Below are 18,489 nucleotides of genomic sequence, written 5' to 3'. Positions count from 1 at the left end.
CAATCCCTTGAACAGTTTTTTTTCTCGTGACGTATAACTGCAAAGTCAGTGTAGTTATCATAACTACAAATGAACACTGCCAAAATCTTTGCTTCCGTGTATTTCAGTGAATGTCCAAATGGCTAATATGTTGTTTGTTCATCATCTGTAATTTCCTAACTACAAACAGTTCCTAGAATCCTGGACAGATTATTGCATTATATTACTTCTCTGGTATTATTTATTTGATATTAATGGACCTATCATAATTCAGAAACTGCCCAGAAACTATATAGAATAGGGGCTCTGCACCTCAATCTTCAAGCACATTCATCTTAAACGCCTTAATATATGCTATAATAAATGCGATACTCATCTCTACATGGTATAGATCCATTGACAGATGCTAGTGTAAGTGTTTATGAAATGAATATAGTTAAGAATCCTCTATGCAGAGTCTCTATCCTTCAGCTTAGAACTGCCTGCCCCGCTTCTCTGCCAACAAGGTGACAGGAAAAAGAAGATGTTTGGGAAAACGCTTCATATGCGCCCTGTAATTTATCTGTACTTTAGTGTAGCCTGTGCTGTTCTCTTTACGTTTTTGTTTTTGACTGACGCTTCAGTCCAAAGTTGTTTACACAAACCAATATTATGTTGCAATTTCTGTATGGATGTACAAAAAATAATGAGATTTATCGTAATAAACTGCAAAGTGACATCTTGAGTCTGTTTGTCTCTTGCAGCACACAATAGGTAATTCTGGGAGTTGACACCCGATGTAGCTAAAGCAACAACCTGTGGTTGAGAACAATAGAGGTGGTGTGAAATACAATTAATTTGATTCATTTGAATCAGAATTCTTCTGCTGGACTAAAGAGACAGCTCAATAAAAACATATAATGTGAATATAAAGGTAGTTTTTTCAATAAACACAAGCTGTGGGTACAAATAATTAGTGAGTAGGCTTTTTAGCTGCTGTCTGTCATAAAGCTTAAACTGGATGTCTCTCCTCTACTTAATGGAGGCAATTGGTGTTGACAGAACCATCACCTTATCGTGGTGTAGAGGTTTGTGTGTCCCTGTGAACCTGAGGGCTGTGTTGTCTGGAGTCTATCTATCCTGTGGCCCCACCACTCGCAGGAGGAACTGCTGGGGTCGGGTACGCTGCTGCACGGTTGGCAGTGAATGTGAGGGGCCTCGACGGACTAGACACTGGCAGCAGAGGCTGGCTCTAGGGACGTGGAATGTCACCTCTCTGTCGGGGAAGGAGCCGGAGCTTGTGCGGGAGGTGGAGCACTACCAGTTAGATCTGGTGGGGCTTACCTCCACACATAGTCTCGGTTCTGGAACTGTACTCCTGGATAGGGGTTGGACCCTATTCTTCTCTGGAGTTGCCCAGGGTGTGAGGCGCCAGGCGGGTATGGGGACACTCACAAACCCCCGGCTGAGCGCCGCAGTGTTGGAGTTCACCCCGGTGGACGAGAGGGTCGCCTCCTTACGCCTGCGGGTGGTAGGGGGGAAAACTCTGACTGTTGTTTGTGCATATGCACCGAACAGCAGTTCAGAGTATTCGGCCTTCTTGGAGACCCTGAATGGACCCTGAATGGCTCCAGTAGGGGACTCCGTAGTTCTGCTGGGAGACTTCAACGCCCACGTGGGCAATGAAGGAGACACCTGGTAACGCGTGATTGGGAGGAATGGCCTCCCTGATCTAAATCCTAGCGGTCGTCAGTTATTAGACTTCTGTGCTTGTCACGGATTGTCTATAACTAACACCATGTTCGAACATAAGGATGCTCATAAGTGTATGTGGTACCAGAGCACCCTAGGCCAAAGGTCGATGATCGATTTTGTGATTGTATCATCTGATCTGAGGCCATATGTTTTGGACACTCGAGTGAAGAGAGGGGCAGAGCTGTCAACTGATCACCATCTGGTGACTGAAGAAGGAGGCCTTCCGGGATATGTTATCCCACAAGACTCCGGAGGCAGTTGCAAGGTACCGACGGGCCAGCAGGGCTGCAGCCTCTGCCGTGTTAGAGGCAAAGCAGCGGGTGTGGGAGGAGTTCGGAGAAGTCATGGATAAGGACTTTCGGGCAGCACCAAGGTGCTTCTGGAAAACCATTCGACACCTCAGGAGGGGGCAACGGGGAACCATCCAAGCTGTTTACAGTAAGGACGGGACGCTGGTGACCTCAGCTGATGAGGTAATCAGGCGGTGGAAGGAGCACTTTAAGGAACTAAGGAATGACTAACACGCCCTCTTTTGTAAAGGCAGAGCTGGAGGCTGATGGGGAATCATTGTCAATATCTCTGGCGGAAATCACTGAGGTAGTCAAACAACTCCACAGTGGCAAGGCCCCAGGGATTGATGAGATTCGTCCAGAAATGCTGAAAGCTTTGGGTTTGGAGGGGCGGTCTTGGTTGACACGTCTCTTCAACATTGCGTTGAAGTCTGGGACAGTGCCAAGGGAGTGGCAGACCTGGGTGGTTCCCCTATTAAAAAAAGGGGGACCAGAGGATGTGTGCCAATTACAGGGGTATGACACTACTCAGCCTCCCCGGGAAATGCTACTTCAAGGTGCTGGAAAGGAGGGTTCATCCTATAAGTGAACCTCAGATTGAAGAGGAACAATGCGGAATCCGTCCTGGACGTGGAACAATGGACCAGCTCATCACTCTCACAAGGATCCTGGAGGGGGCCTGGGAGTATGCCCATCCAGTCTACATGTGCTTTGTGGATCTAGAAAAGGCATAGGACCGGGTCCCTCGGGAGATACTGTGAGAGGTGCTGTGGGAGTATAGGGTGAGGGGGTCACTTCTGTGGGCCATCCAATCTCTGTACACCCAAAGCGAGAGCTGTGTCAGGATCCTCGGCAGGAAGTCGGATTCCTTCCCAGTGGGGGTTGGCCTCCACCAGGTGCGCTTTGTCACCAATCCTGTTCTATATCCTGACAGGATATCGAGGCGTAGTCGTTGTGGGGAGGGGTTGCAGTTCGGTGGGCTGAGGATCTCGTCTTTGCTATTTGTAGATGATGTGGTCCTGATGGCATCATCAGTCAGTGACCTTCAGCACTCACTGTATCGGTTCGCAGCCGAGTGTGAAACGGCTGGGATGAGGATCAGCACCTCTAAATCTGAGGCCATGGCTCTCAGCAGGAAACCGGTGGATTGCTTACTCCAGGTAGGGAATGAGTCCTTACCCCAAGTGAAGGAGTTCAAGTACCTCAGGATTATGTTCACAAGTGAGGGGACGATGGAGCGTGAGTTTGGCCGGAGAATCGGAGCAGCGGTTGTTGCAGTCGCTCTACCGCACCGTTGTGACGAAAAGAGAGCTGAGCCAGAAGGCAAAGCTCTCGATCTACCGGTCAATCCTCGTTCCTACCCTTACCTATGGTCATGAAAGCTGGGTCATGACCGAAAGAACGAGGTCGCGGGTACAAATGGCCGAAATGGGTTTTCTCAGGAGTTCATCCGTTAAGGAACTCAGAGTAAAGCCGCTGCTCCTTTGCATTGAAAGGAGCCAGTTGAGATGGTTCGGGTGGTTCTAGTAAGGATGTCCCCTGGTCGCCTCCCTAGGGAGGCGTTCCAGGCATGTCCAGCTGGGAGGAGGTCTCGGGGAAGACCCAGGACTAAGTGGAGTGATTATATCTCCACACTGGCCTGGGATCGCCTCAGGATCCCCCAGTTAGAGCTGGTTAATGTGGCCCAGGAAAGGGAAGTTTGGGGTCCCCTGCTAGAGCTGCTGCCCCTGCGACCCGACCCCACATAAGCGGTTGAAGATGAGATGAGATGAGATGAGATGAGATGAGATGAGATGAGATGAGATGAGATGAGATGAGATGAGATGAGACCATATCTTTACAACCCAACAGCAAGGCTAAATGGATGGCAATGTCTTATCGGTCGGTCAACCACTTTCCATATGGATTTACCTTACCGGTGTATGGACTGTTACGACATTTTGTTCCCCAGAATAGGAATCCTACTTTAGTGATTACTTTACTTTTGACCAACCCCTAACACCAGGTTAAAATGTTCTTTTTGCCCAGTACTTATCGCCAAAAAAACTGGAAGAGAAAACTTCCATCTACGCTGTCTTTTCAGCGCTAGGTAGCTAATGTTAGCATGCTAACATGCTAAACTACTGTAAGGTGGTGAACATAGTAAACATTATACCTGTGAAACATCACCTGTTATGATGATGTTAGACTGCAGACTATAAAGGGCACATACGCTCATTTTCAGGTTCATATTGTGTTTCTACTAGAACATGTTTTCATGCTTTAATGTTCAAATACACATTTTTTTTCTCGTACTGTTTGTCCCCTTCTACCAGTAGACTTCCTGTATGGTGTTTTCTGCTCTGAAGGAGTGCTCCGAGGGGCAAGTGCCAACGAGGGAAGCCAAACACCGTTCATCTGTTCACACAAATGTTCACTGTTCATCTCCACAAGCAGAGGTCTACTCTGTGCAAGGGATACTGGACCCATTTCAATCCAAGTCTGTGTCAATTATCATTCTGTGGATCTCTGACGCTCCGTTCCGCAGGGACTTCCACAACAAAGACAGGCCAAACACTGTTCATCTGAACACAATGCCCACATTGCCATGACATCGACGTGGATTAAAATTAGTAAAACATCTCTTCGAGCTTCTGAAATAATAAATGAAGCTGCTGTTCATGGTGCGTAAAATGTCTCTCTCTTGTTGGGGACACATGAATGATGGCATGACACATGAATCTGTAAATCTGTGAATCTGTGAATCTGTCTGCTGCAGCTCTGCTCTGCCCTCTGATATAGAACTTTCCTCAATGATGTATTATTTCACCCACATCCACTGTTCATGATACTGATTAACCATGAAGTACAATACGCATATCACTAATCTGCACCATGATTGCACCCGGGGAATGTCTGTAGCGGCACTTGACCTAGTATAAGCCTGTGAATGTTCTCATTTGTCCAGGTCATCGTTATCCCGAAAGCCATTTCAGTCAAAAGCAACTGGACTTAGTTATTTGTCTAGGAAGACGTTTCACCTCTCATCCAAGAGGCTTCATCAGTTCATGTACGCATCTGACCAGGCTGGGACTGGTCCAGCTGACTGGCGTGGAGATCCAGGGATTTAACCTCTCACAAGGCCGATGATGTCACTGGAACCCTTCGTGCTCCAAGTGCCAACAACCATCGTTAGAGTGACAGTCGTTGGTGGGAAGTTGGTTTTGACTTTGTTAGTGCTCTATTGAGTCTTAACAACAGCCGTTGGAGTCACAGGAGGCCTTTTGTGAACAGTGGTTCTTTGAGGTTAGATTGTTGAATCTCCTGGGAAGGGATGAAAGGGCTGCATTGTAAATTGGAGATAAGTGGTGTCTCAGACCTCCTCCTCTGTTTAGCGATGGTTTCTCTACTTTTGCATAGATGGCTTCTTTTACTCCTCTTTCAAACCATCTGTCCTCTCTGTCCAGGATTTGGACATTGTTGTCATCAAAGGAGTGGGCTTTCTCCTTGAGGTGTAAGTGGACAGCAGAGTCCAGGCCTGAGGAGTTAGCTCTCCTGTGTTGAGCCATGCGTTTATGCAGGAGGACCTAGTATAGCTGTGACATCACAATCAGACAGAAGTCCTGACGGCTTGTTTAAAGACACAGTTTCTAAATGCAGGCTGTGGGCTTTTCTTACATGGAAATCTCCCTTTTTACAATATGGGACCATTACATATGCAAAATTGTGAATCAATCCTGAGCTTAAAAAAAATGATTTCAACATTTGGCCATAGTAAGACACACTTTAAAAGTTGAATAAAGAAACACAACGCTTTAAATCATTCAAACACATAAGAAACTTTATTACATAGAGTTCAGCTACTAAATGATAAGGATACCTTTGAGGCCTTTTTATTAATAATCGTCATATCTATGACACTTTTTCCCACACTGTCTTTCAATATCCTCAGACAGTCCTGGATAATAGTTATTAGGACCTCTAAACTCGTCTTGACTGTCCTCCATTTCCTGTCCTTTATTTCATATTGAGTGCCTCCACCTTGTGGACAGAAGTAATACAACACCCTGCAGACGAACTGGAGTCTGGTTTATAAAACATTATTTTTCCTGCATACTTCCTAATAACTCTCCTCTTTGCGGGACCATGAAACACTTAATGTGATGTGTAAAATGGGATTCTCTTTAAAGAGAATGAATTTGGAAAAAACTATAAGAATTTATTGAGATTGCGAGTCTTTGAGTGACCATCCAGCATCTAACGTTTATCGTCGTACTCCCAACACCAGTAGGAGAAAAGAATGTTGAAATCCTCTTACCTCTTTACTGTATATTTAATTCTACTGTGTCTTTTCCTCCAATCCTTGGCTCCTCCCATTAGCCCCACATTCCCTTCACATCTGGCAGCTTTGGTTTTTCTCCAAAACTGAATTCTGCAAAAGCCTGAGGGGGAAGTGAAGAGGAGAGGAGGGCAAAAAGGAAGATATGTGAGGAGGAGGGAGTGGAAAATATTATAACAGCAAGGACAAGAGAGAGAAAGAGGGAGCAAGGTAAGAAAATAATCATTGGCGGAAAACAGTGAGTTAATCAGAACATTTCCAGGGTGAGGAGAAGAGAAACAGAGAGACAGAGAAAAGCAGAGATTTCTGTTGCCTTAATAGTGGCCTCAGACAAAGGTTTGTGTTTATTCGCCAGCAGGTCACAATATGGCGCTGTTCCTGTTCTGCAAGACGCCAGCAGGTCAGTACAACCTCAGCCACTGCTCCACCTTGTGTCATGTCAGGTTGTTTTCCCCTCCCTTGCCATTGATTTGTGACTGCTGTAATTGTACATGGTCAGTAAAAACTCACTTGCTTTAAAGCTTACAGAATGAAGTGCAAACACCAACGCTTTTTAAACCCTTTCTCTGATGTTTTCTATTTGTAATTTGATCCTGACAATATGTCCAGGAAGGCCAAAATATGTCCATGATTAATTTAAGAATGTTTGTGCATTTGTCCCAAATATCTTGGCTGGTGAATATGAAGATAAACATCTACGTTCACTCACATGTGCTTAGACTTTACTGCTTTCAGATGCAATGTGTAACGTTTGGTTCAGTATTAATCTCTTCTCTGAAATCAGCCCAGTCTGCCTTCTGGTATATTTGTGTTTTTGCAGCATATGACATAGTTTTACTACATTGTATACCAGTTGTCACTACTTGTTTATTTGATATATATTTTGTTTCTTATCTTGTATTTTTACTAATCTTCCTCAAAATCAGAACATTTTATATTTTCCCTTTATCTCATTGTGTGTCAGTAGTTAACCAGAATCTAGAATCTAAGATCTTAATATTTGAGTTTATTAAAATAACATATTCATGTCTCATGTTTACATATAACAGACTAATACCTCATACATTGCAATGCATCATTTACATTATTTGGACTATATTAAGTTATTCATATCTTGGGCTACATGTGCTTTAAAGATTATACTATTTGTGCAATCACAGGTGAATGCCAAAGGGAGATTATTCTGTATCAGCACATTGTTTTTACCTGTCAGAGGTTAAAAATAAATAAATAAATAAAATGCAGTTACTGGAATTACATGTTTCTTTTAATCGCATGTATGTATGTGTGTTTGTCCTTCAAACAGGACCAGTCAGAGTGTCCAGAATACAACTGACCCTGTACTGTTTTCTCCTGTCTCTTATCATATGTAAGTGTACAGAAGATTTTGTTCTACTCTAACAATTTGTGCCGGCACACTTCATGCACATGGAAAAATGTGCTTGCGGCAAATGTAAACAACAATCTTGCATGCTAAGCAGATCCTGTTCTGTTCGGAAAGGTCTATTGTTTGTATTTTGTCTTGATCGTTACAGATTACCATAAATAAGCAATATCTTCTCTATCTAGTGTGGACATAGCCATGTAATGAAAGTTAAAAAGAACTTTAAATATGGTCAGTTTTGACTTATATTAGTGTACATGTTACAGTAACTTCCCAATAAGTGTCACTGTCTACAATCTCTCCCACCCCTCAGACTTCCTGCATGGACGTAAAGCCGCAGTCAGTGTGGAGTCACCTCATCCTATCTTTCATGCCTTGCGAATGGACAGGGGAAAAGTAATGAAGGACATGACAGTAATCAAGGCAAAGGCACCTCAAACTCCTCTGGAGACACCATGGGGTGCTCCTTTAGTGTGGGGTGACACCCGTAAGTCGGCCCGACGCAGGGCGAAATTCGAACAAGAAGAAATACGTACAGGTCTGCTAGCCCTCGTGGTGGGAACTTATGCCCAGTTTGTGCGACGTTTCCTCACTTCAGCTGAAACCCACTTCCTCCCTGGTCAGATGGTCACCTACTACATTCTCACGGACAATCCCCGCTCCCTGGATCCTCCCATCGAGCTGGGGCCTGAACGGCAGCTGAAGATAGTTAATATCGCAGAGTTTCCTGGGTGGGACAGGTTGGCCCGTCGCCGGATGGCCCTGCTTGCTGATGCCATCAAAAACCCAATCAGCAGCGAGGTTGAATACATCTTTTGTGCTGACATCGATCAGGAGTTTGTGGCCCCAGTCAGAGAGGAAATCCTAGGAGACCTGGTGGCAACGTTGCACCCAGAGCTCTATGGCCAGCCTCGAAATGCATTTCCTTATGAAGTGGAAGAGGTCTCATCGGCTTGCGTTGAGGATGGCGAAGGAGACTACTACTACACCTCAGAGCTGTATGGGGGGTTGGTTTCTGAGATGTACGGACTGACTCGAGCCTGTTCTTTGCTCATTCTGCAAGACCAGGCCAACGGGATAATGGCCAGGGGCCTTGAGGAGAGCTACCTGAACCGCTACCTGATCGACCACAGGCCCACCTGCGTGCTGTCCCCAGAGTACAGCTGGTGGGACTCAGCCCTGTCTCCTGATGTGCCTGTACAACGGCTGGTCTCTTTAGGAAGGCAATGTGAAGCTTCAGATAAGAAGAAAAGAGAATCAATGTAAAATGTGGGACAAAGGGGTTCTGCTATAAAGTAGATCTCACTCCCACATGAAAAACTACTATTACATATTCCAGACCTCTTTATTCAATTCATAACTTCCATTAAGTCCCAGTCCTATTATCCAATAAATGTAGTCCGCAATCACACAGAAGCAACCTACACAATCTGCTCTCAATTAAAGACCCATTTGTGGGAGCAGCATCTTTGCATGCTATCTCTTCCTCAACAGACAGAAAAGAAATTGACCTGTCTCTATAGAGCACTGCGCTCTCCATTAATGTCAGCCTCGGAGATACTGCTCCAGTGGCTTTGTGGTCAGCAGCGATAAGAGTCAACAGTGTAAGTGCACACTTTCCTCGCAGTGGCCAATCATTAACTGGAAAAGCCGCTGTTTCAAGGTCCTTAAATACCAGGTGGGGGAAAAATGAATACAACGGGATAACACCCCCCCACACACACACACACACACACACACACACACACACACACACACACACACACACACACACACACACATACACGCAAACATGCTCCTATATTCACACTGCTTTCTCTTCCTGCTGTGCTGTGTTTTTATGGGAGGGTTAAACAGCAGCAGATGGCTTTTTCTCATTGCCAACAGAATCTGTCCTCAGGGCCAGATCGCCACGTAAACGCTAGATAATCCTTTGAAACTCATTATCATTTCTTAAAAACTAATTTCAAAGTTTTCACTACACACAGCTAAATCTGTAGTGTTGTTTTTTTCAGTGTTAATAATTTTGAGTTGGTGGGTGATTTTAACATTTGTAGTCATTTTTTAAAAAGTTCTGCGAGCGTTGTCAGCTAAGCGAGTTACTTGTTCACACCTGTGACTGAGTTACATTCATTCCTGTTGATCACAACATCCGGTTTGGATGTGCGCAGCAGATTTCCATGGGTCAGACAGATTTCCCATTAGGCCATGTTCTTTTGTAAATGTTGAGAATAAAACAAAATAAATGAAGGAACTGTGAACATTAAAGAAAAGGAGGAGAAACTATTTGAGTTGGGCGGGATTACATACCACTGTAATGTACGAGAAAGTGGAATTATACCAGTCAGCTCTCTGTTGTTCCACAACAAGGAACCGTTCGCAGGCTAGATGATAGGGAATGGTAGTGAAACAGTGTGAGGTTGCCCCATGTTTTGACTTGAGGCCGGCCTGTGACGCACTGTCCTTAACTACACCCCAGAATGTGTCCTTAAATAACATTGTATGTTAAAATGAACACTCATAGTGAAAGGAAATAACATAATTTTAGGGTTAAAAAACACTTTAACGTGTCAAAATAACACTGTGTATGTTAAAAATGAACTCTTATAGTGTTAAAAGGAATAACACAATTTCGAGTTAAAAGTGCACTTAGATGTGGTGTCATAAAGCAACACCAAGGCTGTAAAATTTTAACACTTGAAATATTAATACTTTTCAAAGTGTAATTTTAACTTAAAATCCGTGAGAACTATATAAACTCAGAAAAGGTGTTAAAATGAACACTGTGGGAGTTGAATTAACACTCAATTACCTGTAGCCTACTCAATTTAATTCATAAATTTGATTCAAATTCGAACTAAATTGTAATATACTGTGTATATATGAGGAGCTCTATTCCAAAACGCTATAAATCCATTTTAATAGTTTTCAGGAAAATTACATTTTTTACGTAGACCCACACATTTGGTTATTATTCAATTTATCTTGTCAAAATGGTTTATGGCTCAGTCTGAACATGTTGAACAATGATTGTTAAATCAAACACCAATATTGTTGATGATAAACCGGGCGCAGCAGCCTTGTGTTCGCATCCCACTGTGGGTATTAACCCGACACCTGAGTGACGAAACTTCTTTTGTTGTTGTTTTTTGTGGTTGTGTTGGTTCAGTCGGCGTCTTCTACCCCCAGGCGTAGGTCTCACTGAACGCCATCAAAAGCGTTAATGTAGTGTGAAGCACTAATTTTTGTAGACGGACGAAACAAAAAACTCTCCCGCTTCAGAGCGCCGCCATGTTGGATCGCATAGAATGCTCACTGGATTCCGATTGGTCGAGAGGACGTATCGCATTTAGGCTAAAAATGGGTTTGGCGCTGGTCGCGGTTTGGAAAGGAACTGCATCTTGAGGACCATTTTAAACAAGGAAATATAGAGATTTAGCATGAAACATTGATGAAGCAGGGAAAAGGTTCTATATACAGCAAAGTGGCATGAAAAACTTTTTTTTTTAAAATTTGGCTCTTATCTCGTTTTGGAAAAGAGCTCTTCATATATATATATTGCACATAATGTTGGAGCTTTCTCATAACATCCTAATTCCACATAACAACATGCAAATATTACACAAAGTGATCTGCAGATGCCCCTTAATATATATTTGCTTTGGTTTTGTTATGAATGCCTCATTCGTCTATTTAAGAAGTATTTTTTCACACAGGCTACCTGATCCATGCTGACTGCCCCTTTTCATGTCATAATGCAAAGCAGATTAAGGAATAATTGGTTTAATCCCTCTCATGTGATTTACTGGTCGTCCAGCCTACTGGCAGCAGAAGAAGAGGCAGTATAGACATCCTTAACATAAAACCTATAAGTATCAAGCATTAAACCTTAATGCCTTGAAAGATAACATTATATAAATCTCCCATGAAGAGGACAAATTGGCCTATATGTAGCTATTCGAAAGGGATTATGTGAAATTGTCATTATACAAAGAGTTAAAAATTATAGGCTCCAATATTGAAGTCTTCATTTGCCCTTTAGTGTTTTTTATTAATGTGCGTTTCATGTGAATGTGATTGGAATTTGGTGATAATTTAGTGTGTCTTTTCTAAACACAAAGACAGCACATTATTGACAGCCTTTGGCCATTGACTAATCTACCAAAACATTCAGATGGTGAATATTTACAATCATTTGGGACATCTGAGTTTCTTCTGAGTGTGGTTTCATTTTATCCTGTTTGCATGTTTTAATCATCTAAGTTGTTTTTAAGTAGTTATGTCTTATTACATTTGAGTGTTGAGATATATGGTTTTAGTGTTTTTATATTGTGTTGGTGTGAATCCAACTGTGTGACTGGCATGCTGTGTTGATTGTGGACTTTGATGAGCTGAACTGAATCAGCTGGGACGGAGTGACTGGACCACAACCCCCTCACGGAACATGATTGGCGGACACAGGAGAGTGTGCGGGGATTTTTCAGATTAATTGAACACAGGTGATGAACGAAGCGGCAGGACGCGACTGAGAGCAGAGCAGAGCAGAGGGGAGTGGCACGGAACTCGAACGGACCGAGAACAGACTCCAGCCGGTCGGGGAAGCGGGCAACAGCTGAGAGGATGTCTGACACTGCAGAGGCCACAATCGAGGCGGCCAGAAAGAAAGGGCGGAGTACACACGCTGCACCCTCGAGCGGATGCAGGTGAGAGTGAGACACGCCACATCCTTCAGTTAAGTCTCAATATTATTTCTACCATTGACCTGTCTGACGAGCTAATGCATTTTTGACCCATACAAAAGGATTGAAAACACCTGTATACGGAAGAGGGGAGAGCCGCTTTGTTTCCTTCTGTCTTTTGATTAGTATTTTATTGATTTTTATTTTTATTTTATATTTTATTGGCTCAAACCTATTACAGTGTAACGGATAACTACAAGTGTGCCCTGAGGAAAATGTGAAATTTCTAACATAGTTAGTACCTACCATATAAGGTTTTGGGGGGTTTTTTTAAGCTCGGGAGGGAAGTAAGATTTTGCTTTGCGGACTGAGAGGTCAAATTGAAAAATGGCCGCCATTCTCTGTTCAAACGCACATAATTTTGGAGCCATGTACTTCAGAAAAACAATTTTAAGTGTCATTTCCTACTAAATTCTATATGCACATTAGTTTTGGTGGTAAATTTGAGATCATCAGTAATCAAGAAAATTATTTTATGTCAAGGGGAAATTTTGCCAAAAACAAAACAATACAATGCTGTCAATACATTCAAAGTTCCCTTGTTTGTTTCCTTTCCATCCAGTTTCTTCTAATTCTCTCAGGTGCACCTGATCAGTGGGAGTCTGGTCCCACTCTCCCTCAGACGTGGCAGCTTCCTAGCTGTTGGCATCATTTGGGGAATGGAGGCTTGGCAATTCTGCTTTTTGTGGCTTTTTTATTAGTTTCTTCCACTTCTTGTTCTGTTTGGCCAGTCCTTCAGACTTGGGTTATCTGATATTGTTTTGTAAATAAAATCTGATTATCATATAAAATTTAAAATCTGGTACAGTGTCTTTTTTGAAACTCTTGAAAACTTAAAAAAAAAAAAAATGCATAGATGTTGACAGCAGTTTGGTGTCAGGAGTCTGACAAGCAGATCCTCTATAGGTGGGAATTGAATGTATTGACAGCATTGTTTTGTTTTTGGCAAAATTTCACCTTGACTTTGACCTAAATTAATTTTCTTGATTACACTGTATTTCAAACCCTGTAACATACTCAGACTAGTACATCCAAAGGACAGAACACCACACACACATAAAAGCAATCTGGTTTATGCTGTCCAATGCAACGAGGAATGCAAAGATCTCTACATTGGAGAAACAAAACAACCACTGCATAAACGCATGGCCCAACACAGGAGAGCTAAGTCCTCAGGCCTGGACTCTGCTGTCCATTTACATCTCAAGGTGAAAGCCCACTCCTTTGATAGATGGCTAGATAACTATTTATCTCCAAGGGGAAATTAGGTCATCCTAGCAGCGGTACAATACAATCGGAAATATAAACTACACTTGATGACAACAATGTCCATCCTGGACAGAGAGAACAGATGGTTTGAAAGAGTAAAAGAAGCAATCTATGTAAAAGTAGAGAAACCATCGCTAAACAGGAGGTCTGAGACACCTCTTCAATTTACAATGCTGCCGTTTCATCCCTTCCCAGGAGATTCAACAATCTAACTCAAAGAACTGTTCACAACTGGCCTCCTGTAACTCCAACAACTGTCATTAAGGTCGTACTCACTGTCCTTCTGGCCGGGGCCAAAACCGTTTTTTCAGCTAAAGCCTAGTACCTTTAAGCAGTGTGAGTGCACCCGCTCCGCGCACAACTGCAGCCAGCTGGCCGTCCACGGCCCGCTTGAAAGAGGTGGGCTTTAGCGGAGCCGTTTGCACATGTACGAGCAAGAGCGTGTGTACGAGCACGAGCCCTACGGCAGTAGCGTTATGTCCACCTGTTCGGACATGTAAAGTACAAGTACCCTAAAGCCCGGGTCGCGGTCTGGAACGACAGTGTGAGTACGCTATAAGACCTAATAGAGCACTAACAAAGTCGAAACCTATTTCGCACCAACGACTGTCACTCTAACGACGATTGTTGGCACTTGGCGCACAAAGGGTTCCAGTGACATCATCGGCCTTGTGAAAGGTTAAATACCTGGATCTCCACACCAGTTGGTTGGACCAGTCCCAGCCTGGTCAGATGTGTACATGAACTGATGAAGAGCCTCTTGGATGAGAGTTGAAACGTCTTCCTAGACAAATAACTAAGTCCAGTTGCTTTTGACTGAAATTGCTTTGAGGATAACGATGACCTGGACAAATGGCCTTGATTACTGATGATCTCAAATGTACCACCGAATGAATGTGCATATAGTATGGCTCCAAAATTATGAGCAATTGAACATTTTAGTAGAGATAATGGTAATTTTGGATTTGACCTCTCATGGTCCGCAAACGCAAAATCGGACTTCCCTCCTGATCTTAAAATAAACCTTATGGTATGTTCTATGGTAGAAATGTCATGCTTTTCTCACAAAGCGCACAACTGTTACAATATTTTTGAGGTTATCCGCTGTACTTTTAGTGAATATATACGTGTGTATATATATATAATTTTTTTTGTGTGTTTTAAAGAAACTATTTAAAAGCCACTGATGGTACCGATCTTTCAACAGTGGAACTTTTAATTGCTGGTATTACAAGAACCTCACACTATTGTCACAATCAATCAGTAGAACCGTTTTAATTCCATAACAGACGTATAATTTATGAAGTTTAAGTGGCACTTATGCATCATTATATGGGCCACTCTGAAGAATACAGCCATATAGTAGGATGGATTTTCAACACTGGTGCAGGAGGAGCTGATTATTCCTTAATACCATAAATGCTGATGCTGCATACCCAGCAAGGACGCACAAACAAGTAGGTTGAGTCAAGGTGAGTCCACTTTTTCCTGAAACTCACTCTTGAACACATATACATAGAAAAGCATACAATTAATCAAGTATGACTGTGTCCTCTACCTACATCAGTAGATGAACCATATGCATTCAGTCTGCAGCTCACATGTCCTGCATGTGCATATGAGGAAAGAAACTGGGGCATCTGGATAAAATCCAACTCAGGATGTTGCTGTGAGGCAACAGTGCCAGTTAATGAGCCACTGTGCCACTACCATACCTGCTTATTAGTGTCAATTACAGGTCACTTGAAGTTAAACTGCTGTAGACTGTTTGATGAAGGTGCAATTACTCAGTCACGAGTGTTGATCATTTAATTCCCATTTCAATAGTTGAGTTAAACAATAATCAAGCTATATAATATATTCAGGTGAACTTTAAAGGCCCCATGTTGTACAAAGTTAGATTTTCATCTATTTTATTATAAAGATTGAGGTATTCAGAAACAGTGTCTTTGAATGAGCCTTCAGGACTTGTGTACCGTTGTTTTGTTGCTGTGATTGTATTTAGGTCCAGCTAATTGTATCCAGAGGCATTTCTGTCTGCACCTTTGACTGCCCTTTGAAAAAACAAAAATTAACTGAGAAGTTCGAGACTGATACGCATTTGCGAAATTGCTACAAATATCTATTATTGGTTTCTTATCTGCTACATCTATCCCATTCATTAGCCAATGGGATCAGAGATTGTCCCATTCTATATGCAGATATACTTTAATTAGTTTAATTAATATATCAACAGTGACATAACATAGTAGTTGTTTTAAAACAAACCAATTGATCAACTATTACAATTATATACAATCATAAGCAATATCTGCACTAACTGCTTAACAGCGAGACTTGACCCCCCCCCCCCCCCCCCCCGCACACACACACACACAAAAGACTCAGTTAACCTCTCAAGTAAGAAAGACATTCATCTGAGTTGGTTTTCAAGCACATTAGTGCATAGAGAATATTTACACTGATGACTATTTCAGTGGGTGTTGGTAGCCCTACGTTATTTCATTTGCATAGTAAAGGATCACATGTTAAGGAATACCACAATTCTTGGGGGGAAAACCGAGTTGGCTTTAAATGTAAACCCTTTGATCTAGCAACAGAAAAGAGGGGTATTTATCACTGTGACGGATTTCAGGCTCCAGACTCATGGCTCAATTTTACGGTAAGTAATCAATAGTCTTCTTGTGTTTCATGTTTATCCAAAGGGTGTATAATTTTAAAGTATTCATCACACTGTGGATTTTGAGCTTCCGTCAGGTGACACCTTCTGGGCCTCTGTAAACACAGAAGCTCTAAATTCAATGAGTCCTATCCAGCCCAAAGGCTTTATCTAATTGTTTGCACAGCAGGCAACCGGTCAGACAAACTAGAGCACCTCTGGAATGAAACAGAGGTAAAAAATATGCATGAATTCAAACCAAACAAAGCCTCAATGCAGGAAATGTAATGCTCTAAAGCAAATTTTTCAACCCAGCCAGGATTTTGTTTAACTGTTGCGTAGATGTTTGCGTGCGTGCGTGCGTGCGTGCGCGTGTGCGCGTGTGCGTGTGTGTGTGTGACTTGTCAAGGGGGGTGGGAGGGGTGAAGAGCTATGGTAATCTGCTAGATTCACACAGGCCTTCCCCACCCTGCCCAAGGCTACTCAAAACATGCTCCTTAATCTCCAGGTCAAGGGGACTGACACAGAGAGATAGTGAAGGTGCAGTTTACAGGGGGACACACTTGTGCCCACTGTACTGATGTATGTCATATTGTAGCCCATATCATTACGGGGGACCACATGTAAAACGATTATAGGCAAAGGCAAAGTAGTTAAAGTATGTGGCTGTGAAAAAACTTGTCCTAGATGTACATATATTTAGATAATGTGGATATGTATAAAGGCCTTAAATGCCTGCTAAACTACATTGGAGCAAGTTCACACTGAAGTCTACAAAAGCTACCTTTATCAGTTTCTGTCAGCAAAATACAGCAGGCAGAGGCAGTTTGGCGAAGAGGTAACTCCATGTGTGTGTTTAGCTATGGGCTTACAGAGAAAAGGGAACCTACTTACTAGACTGTTTCCTGCAATAAGCCTTTAAAAGATAGTGTGACAACATGTAGTCTTGGTTCTATAAGTGGTTATCAAAATCCAGGTGTATAAATAAATCGTAAAGGCCTACACTTCTTATGCACATTGCCACAGCAAGTGGCAGAATAGGCTAACTAGTAAGATTTTTAGGCCTATTAAAACAAGTAGAAGTAGCAGAAATAGTAAAAAAATACTAATTTACATGTACTAGTGGGCTATAAAGTAACACATATACTAGAAGTACCTCTAAATTGTAGTTTAATACAGTAGAATATTTGAGTAAATGCTCTTTAATACTTCCTGCCACAGACTAAAGCACAATAATACATGCTATACTGTAAGTTCAGTGTGGCTGGAAAGAGAAAAAAACTAACAAGCTGGCAAGTTAAGACCAATCTAGTGCTGTCAGCCCTGTAGGAAGCAGCTGTAGACCCTCCCCGGGCGCGATATTTTTTCCCCAGGACTGCAGGGGAAGGGCCCGCCCATTCCGCCTCTGATTGGCTGGACGGGCTCTCTTCTGATTGGTTATTTGATCTGTCCGTGAAACGTCATCTCACTTTCACGGTGTGCTGACAGCAGCTAGTCTGTTTTGATCATCTTTACTGCCAGCGTGATAAGTGCGTGCATCAAATTTATATTTAAATTCCACATCTTCATAGCCCGTTTAGATGTTGTTTAGATTAGTCCTTGCAGTTTGGGGTAGTATTTAATGAAACTATTACGTCCAAATAATTACCAAAGTAAAGGCATTTTAATAGGCATTTTTACTGCTGTCACTCAGATTTGTAGTCACGATATTTTACAATATACAATTTTATAGCACTTTTCTTAGAAGTGTTGGGTTGACTTAGTTTACTTCTGCTGTAAAAATGATCAAAACAGACTAGCTGACAGCCTGCCATGAAAGTGAGATGGCCAAATGAAGTAAACAATCAGATGCAGAGAGAGAGAGAGAGAGAGAGAGAGAGAGAGAGAGAGAGAGAGAGAGAGAGAGAGAGAGAGAGAGAGAAGAGAGAGAGAGAGAGAGAGAGAGAGAGAGAGAGAGAGAGAGAGAGAGAGAGAGAGAGAGAGAGAGAGAGAGAGAGAGAGAGAGGAGAGAGAGAGAGAGAGAGAGAGAGAGAGAGAGAGAGAGAGAGAGAGAGAGAGAGAGAGAAAAAACAGGGGCTGCTATATACTCCAGCCTCAGAGGGGCGATGGTGAGGGCT

General features: G+C 42.7%; 2 protein-coding genes across 2 annotated transcripts in view; both read left to right on the top strand.

The window, feature by feature from the left end:
- Positions 1–6,453: 6,453 nt before the first annotated feature.
- LOC310965223 (globoside alpha-1,3-N-acetylgalactosaminyltransferase 1-like) lies at positions 6,454–9,898 on the top strand. The gene is made up of 4 exons (XM_083938714.1): positions 6,454–6,531; positions 6,680–6,721; positions 7,628–7,690; positions 8,019–9,898. The coding sequence occupies exons 2-4, from the start codon at positions 6,688–6,690 to the stop codon at positions 8,969–8,971; spliced, it is 1,050 nt and encodes a 349-aa protein (XP_083794840.1). The 5' UTR covers positions 6,454–6,531; positions 6,680–6,687; the 3' UTR covers positions 8,972–9,898.
- A 3,402-nt stretch (positions 9,899–13,300) lies between these two features.
- ell2 (elongation factor for RNA polymerase II 2) overlaps positions 13,301–18,489 on the top strand; it is a gene marked incomplete at its 5' end in the record, with an annotated part of 38,965 nt that continues 33,776 nt past the window's right edge. The window contains one exon of the mRNA XM_083939619.1: positions 13,301–13,350. Coding sequence (XP_083795745.1) covers positions 13,301–13,350 — 50 coding nt within the window. The remainder of the gene's footprint in view (positions 13,351–18,489) is intronic.

This window comes from Echiichthys vipera (genome assembly GCF_963691815.1).
Source record: "Echiichthys vipera genome assembly, chromosome: X".
Taxonomy (NCBI): domain Eukaryota; kingdom Metazoa; phylum Chordata; class Actinopteri; order Perciformes; family Trachinidae; genus Echiichthys; species Echiichthys vipera.
The sequence above is the reverse complement of the archived record's forward strand: the minus strand, read 5'-3'. Positions and strand labels throughout refer to the sequence as shown.

What these genes read in the sequence shown, in the direction of transcription:
- LOC310965223 (XM_083938714.1), top strand. Translation starts at nt 6,688, where the DNA reads ATGGCGCTGTTCCTGTTCTGCAAGACGCCAGCAG. An exon ending in GTTCTGCAAGACGCCAGCAG is followed by an intron (nt 6,722 to 7,627) that starts GTCAGTACAACC and finishes TCCTTCAAACAG; the next exon opens with GACCAGTCAGAGTGTCCAGA. An exon ending in TCTCCTGTCTCTTATCATAT is followed by an intron (nt 7,691 to 8,018) that starts GTAAGTGTACAG and finishes CCCACCCCTCAG; the next exon opens with ACTTCCTGCATGGACGTAAA.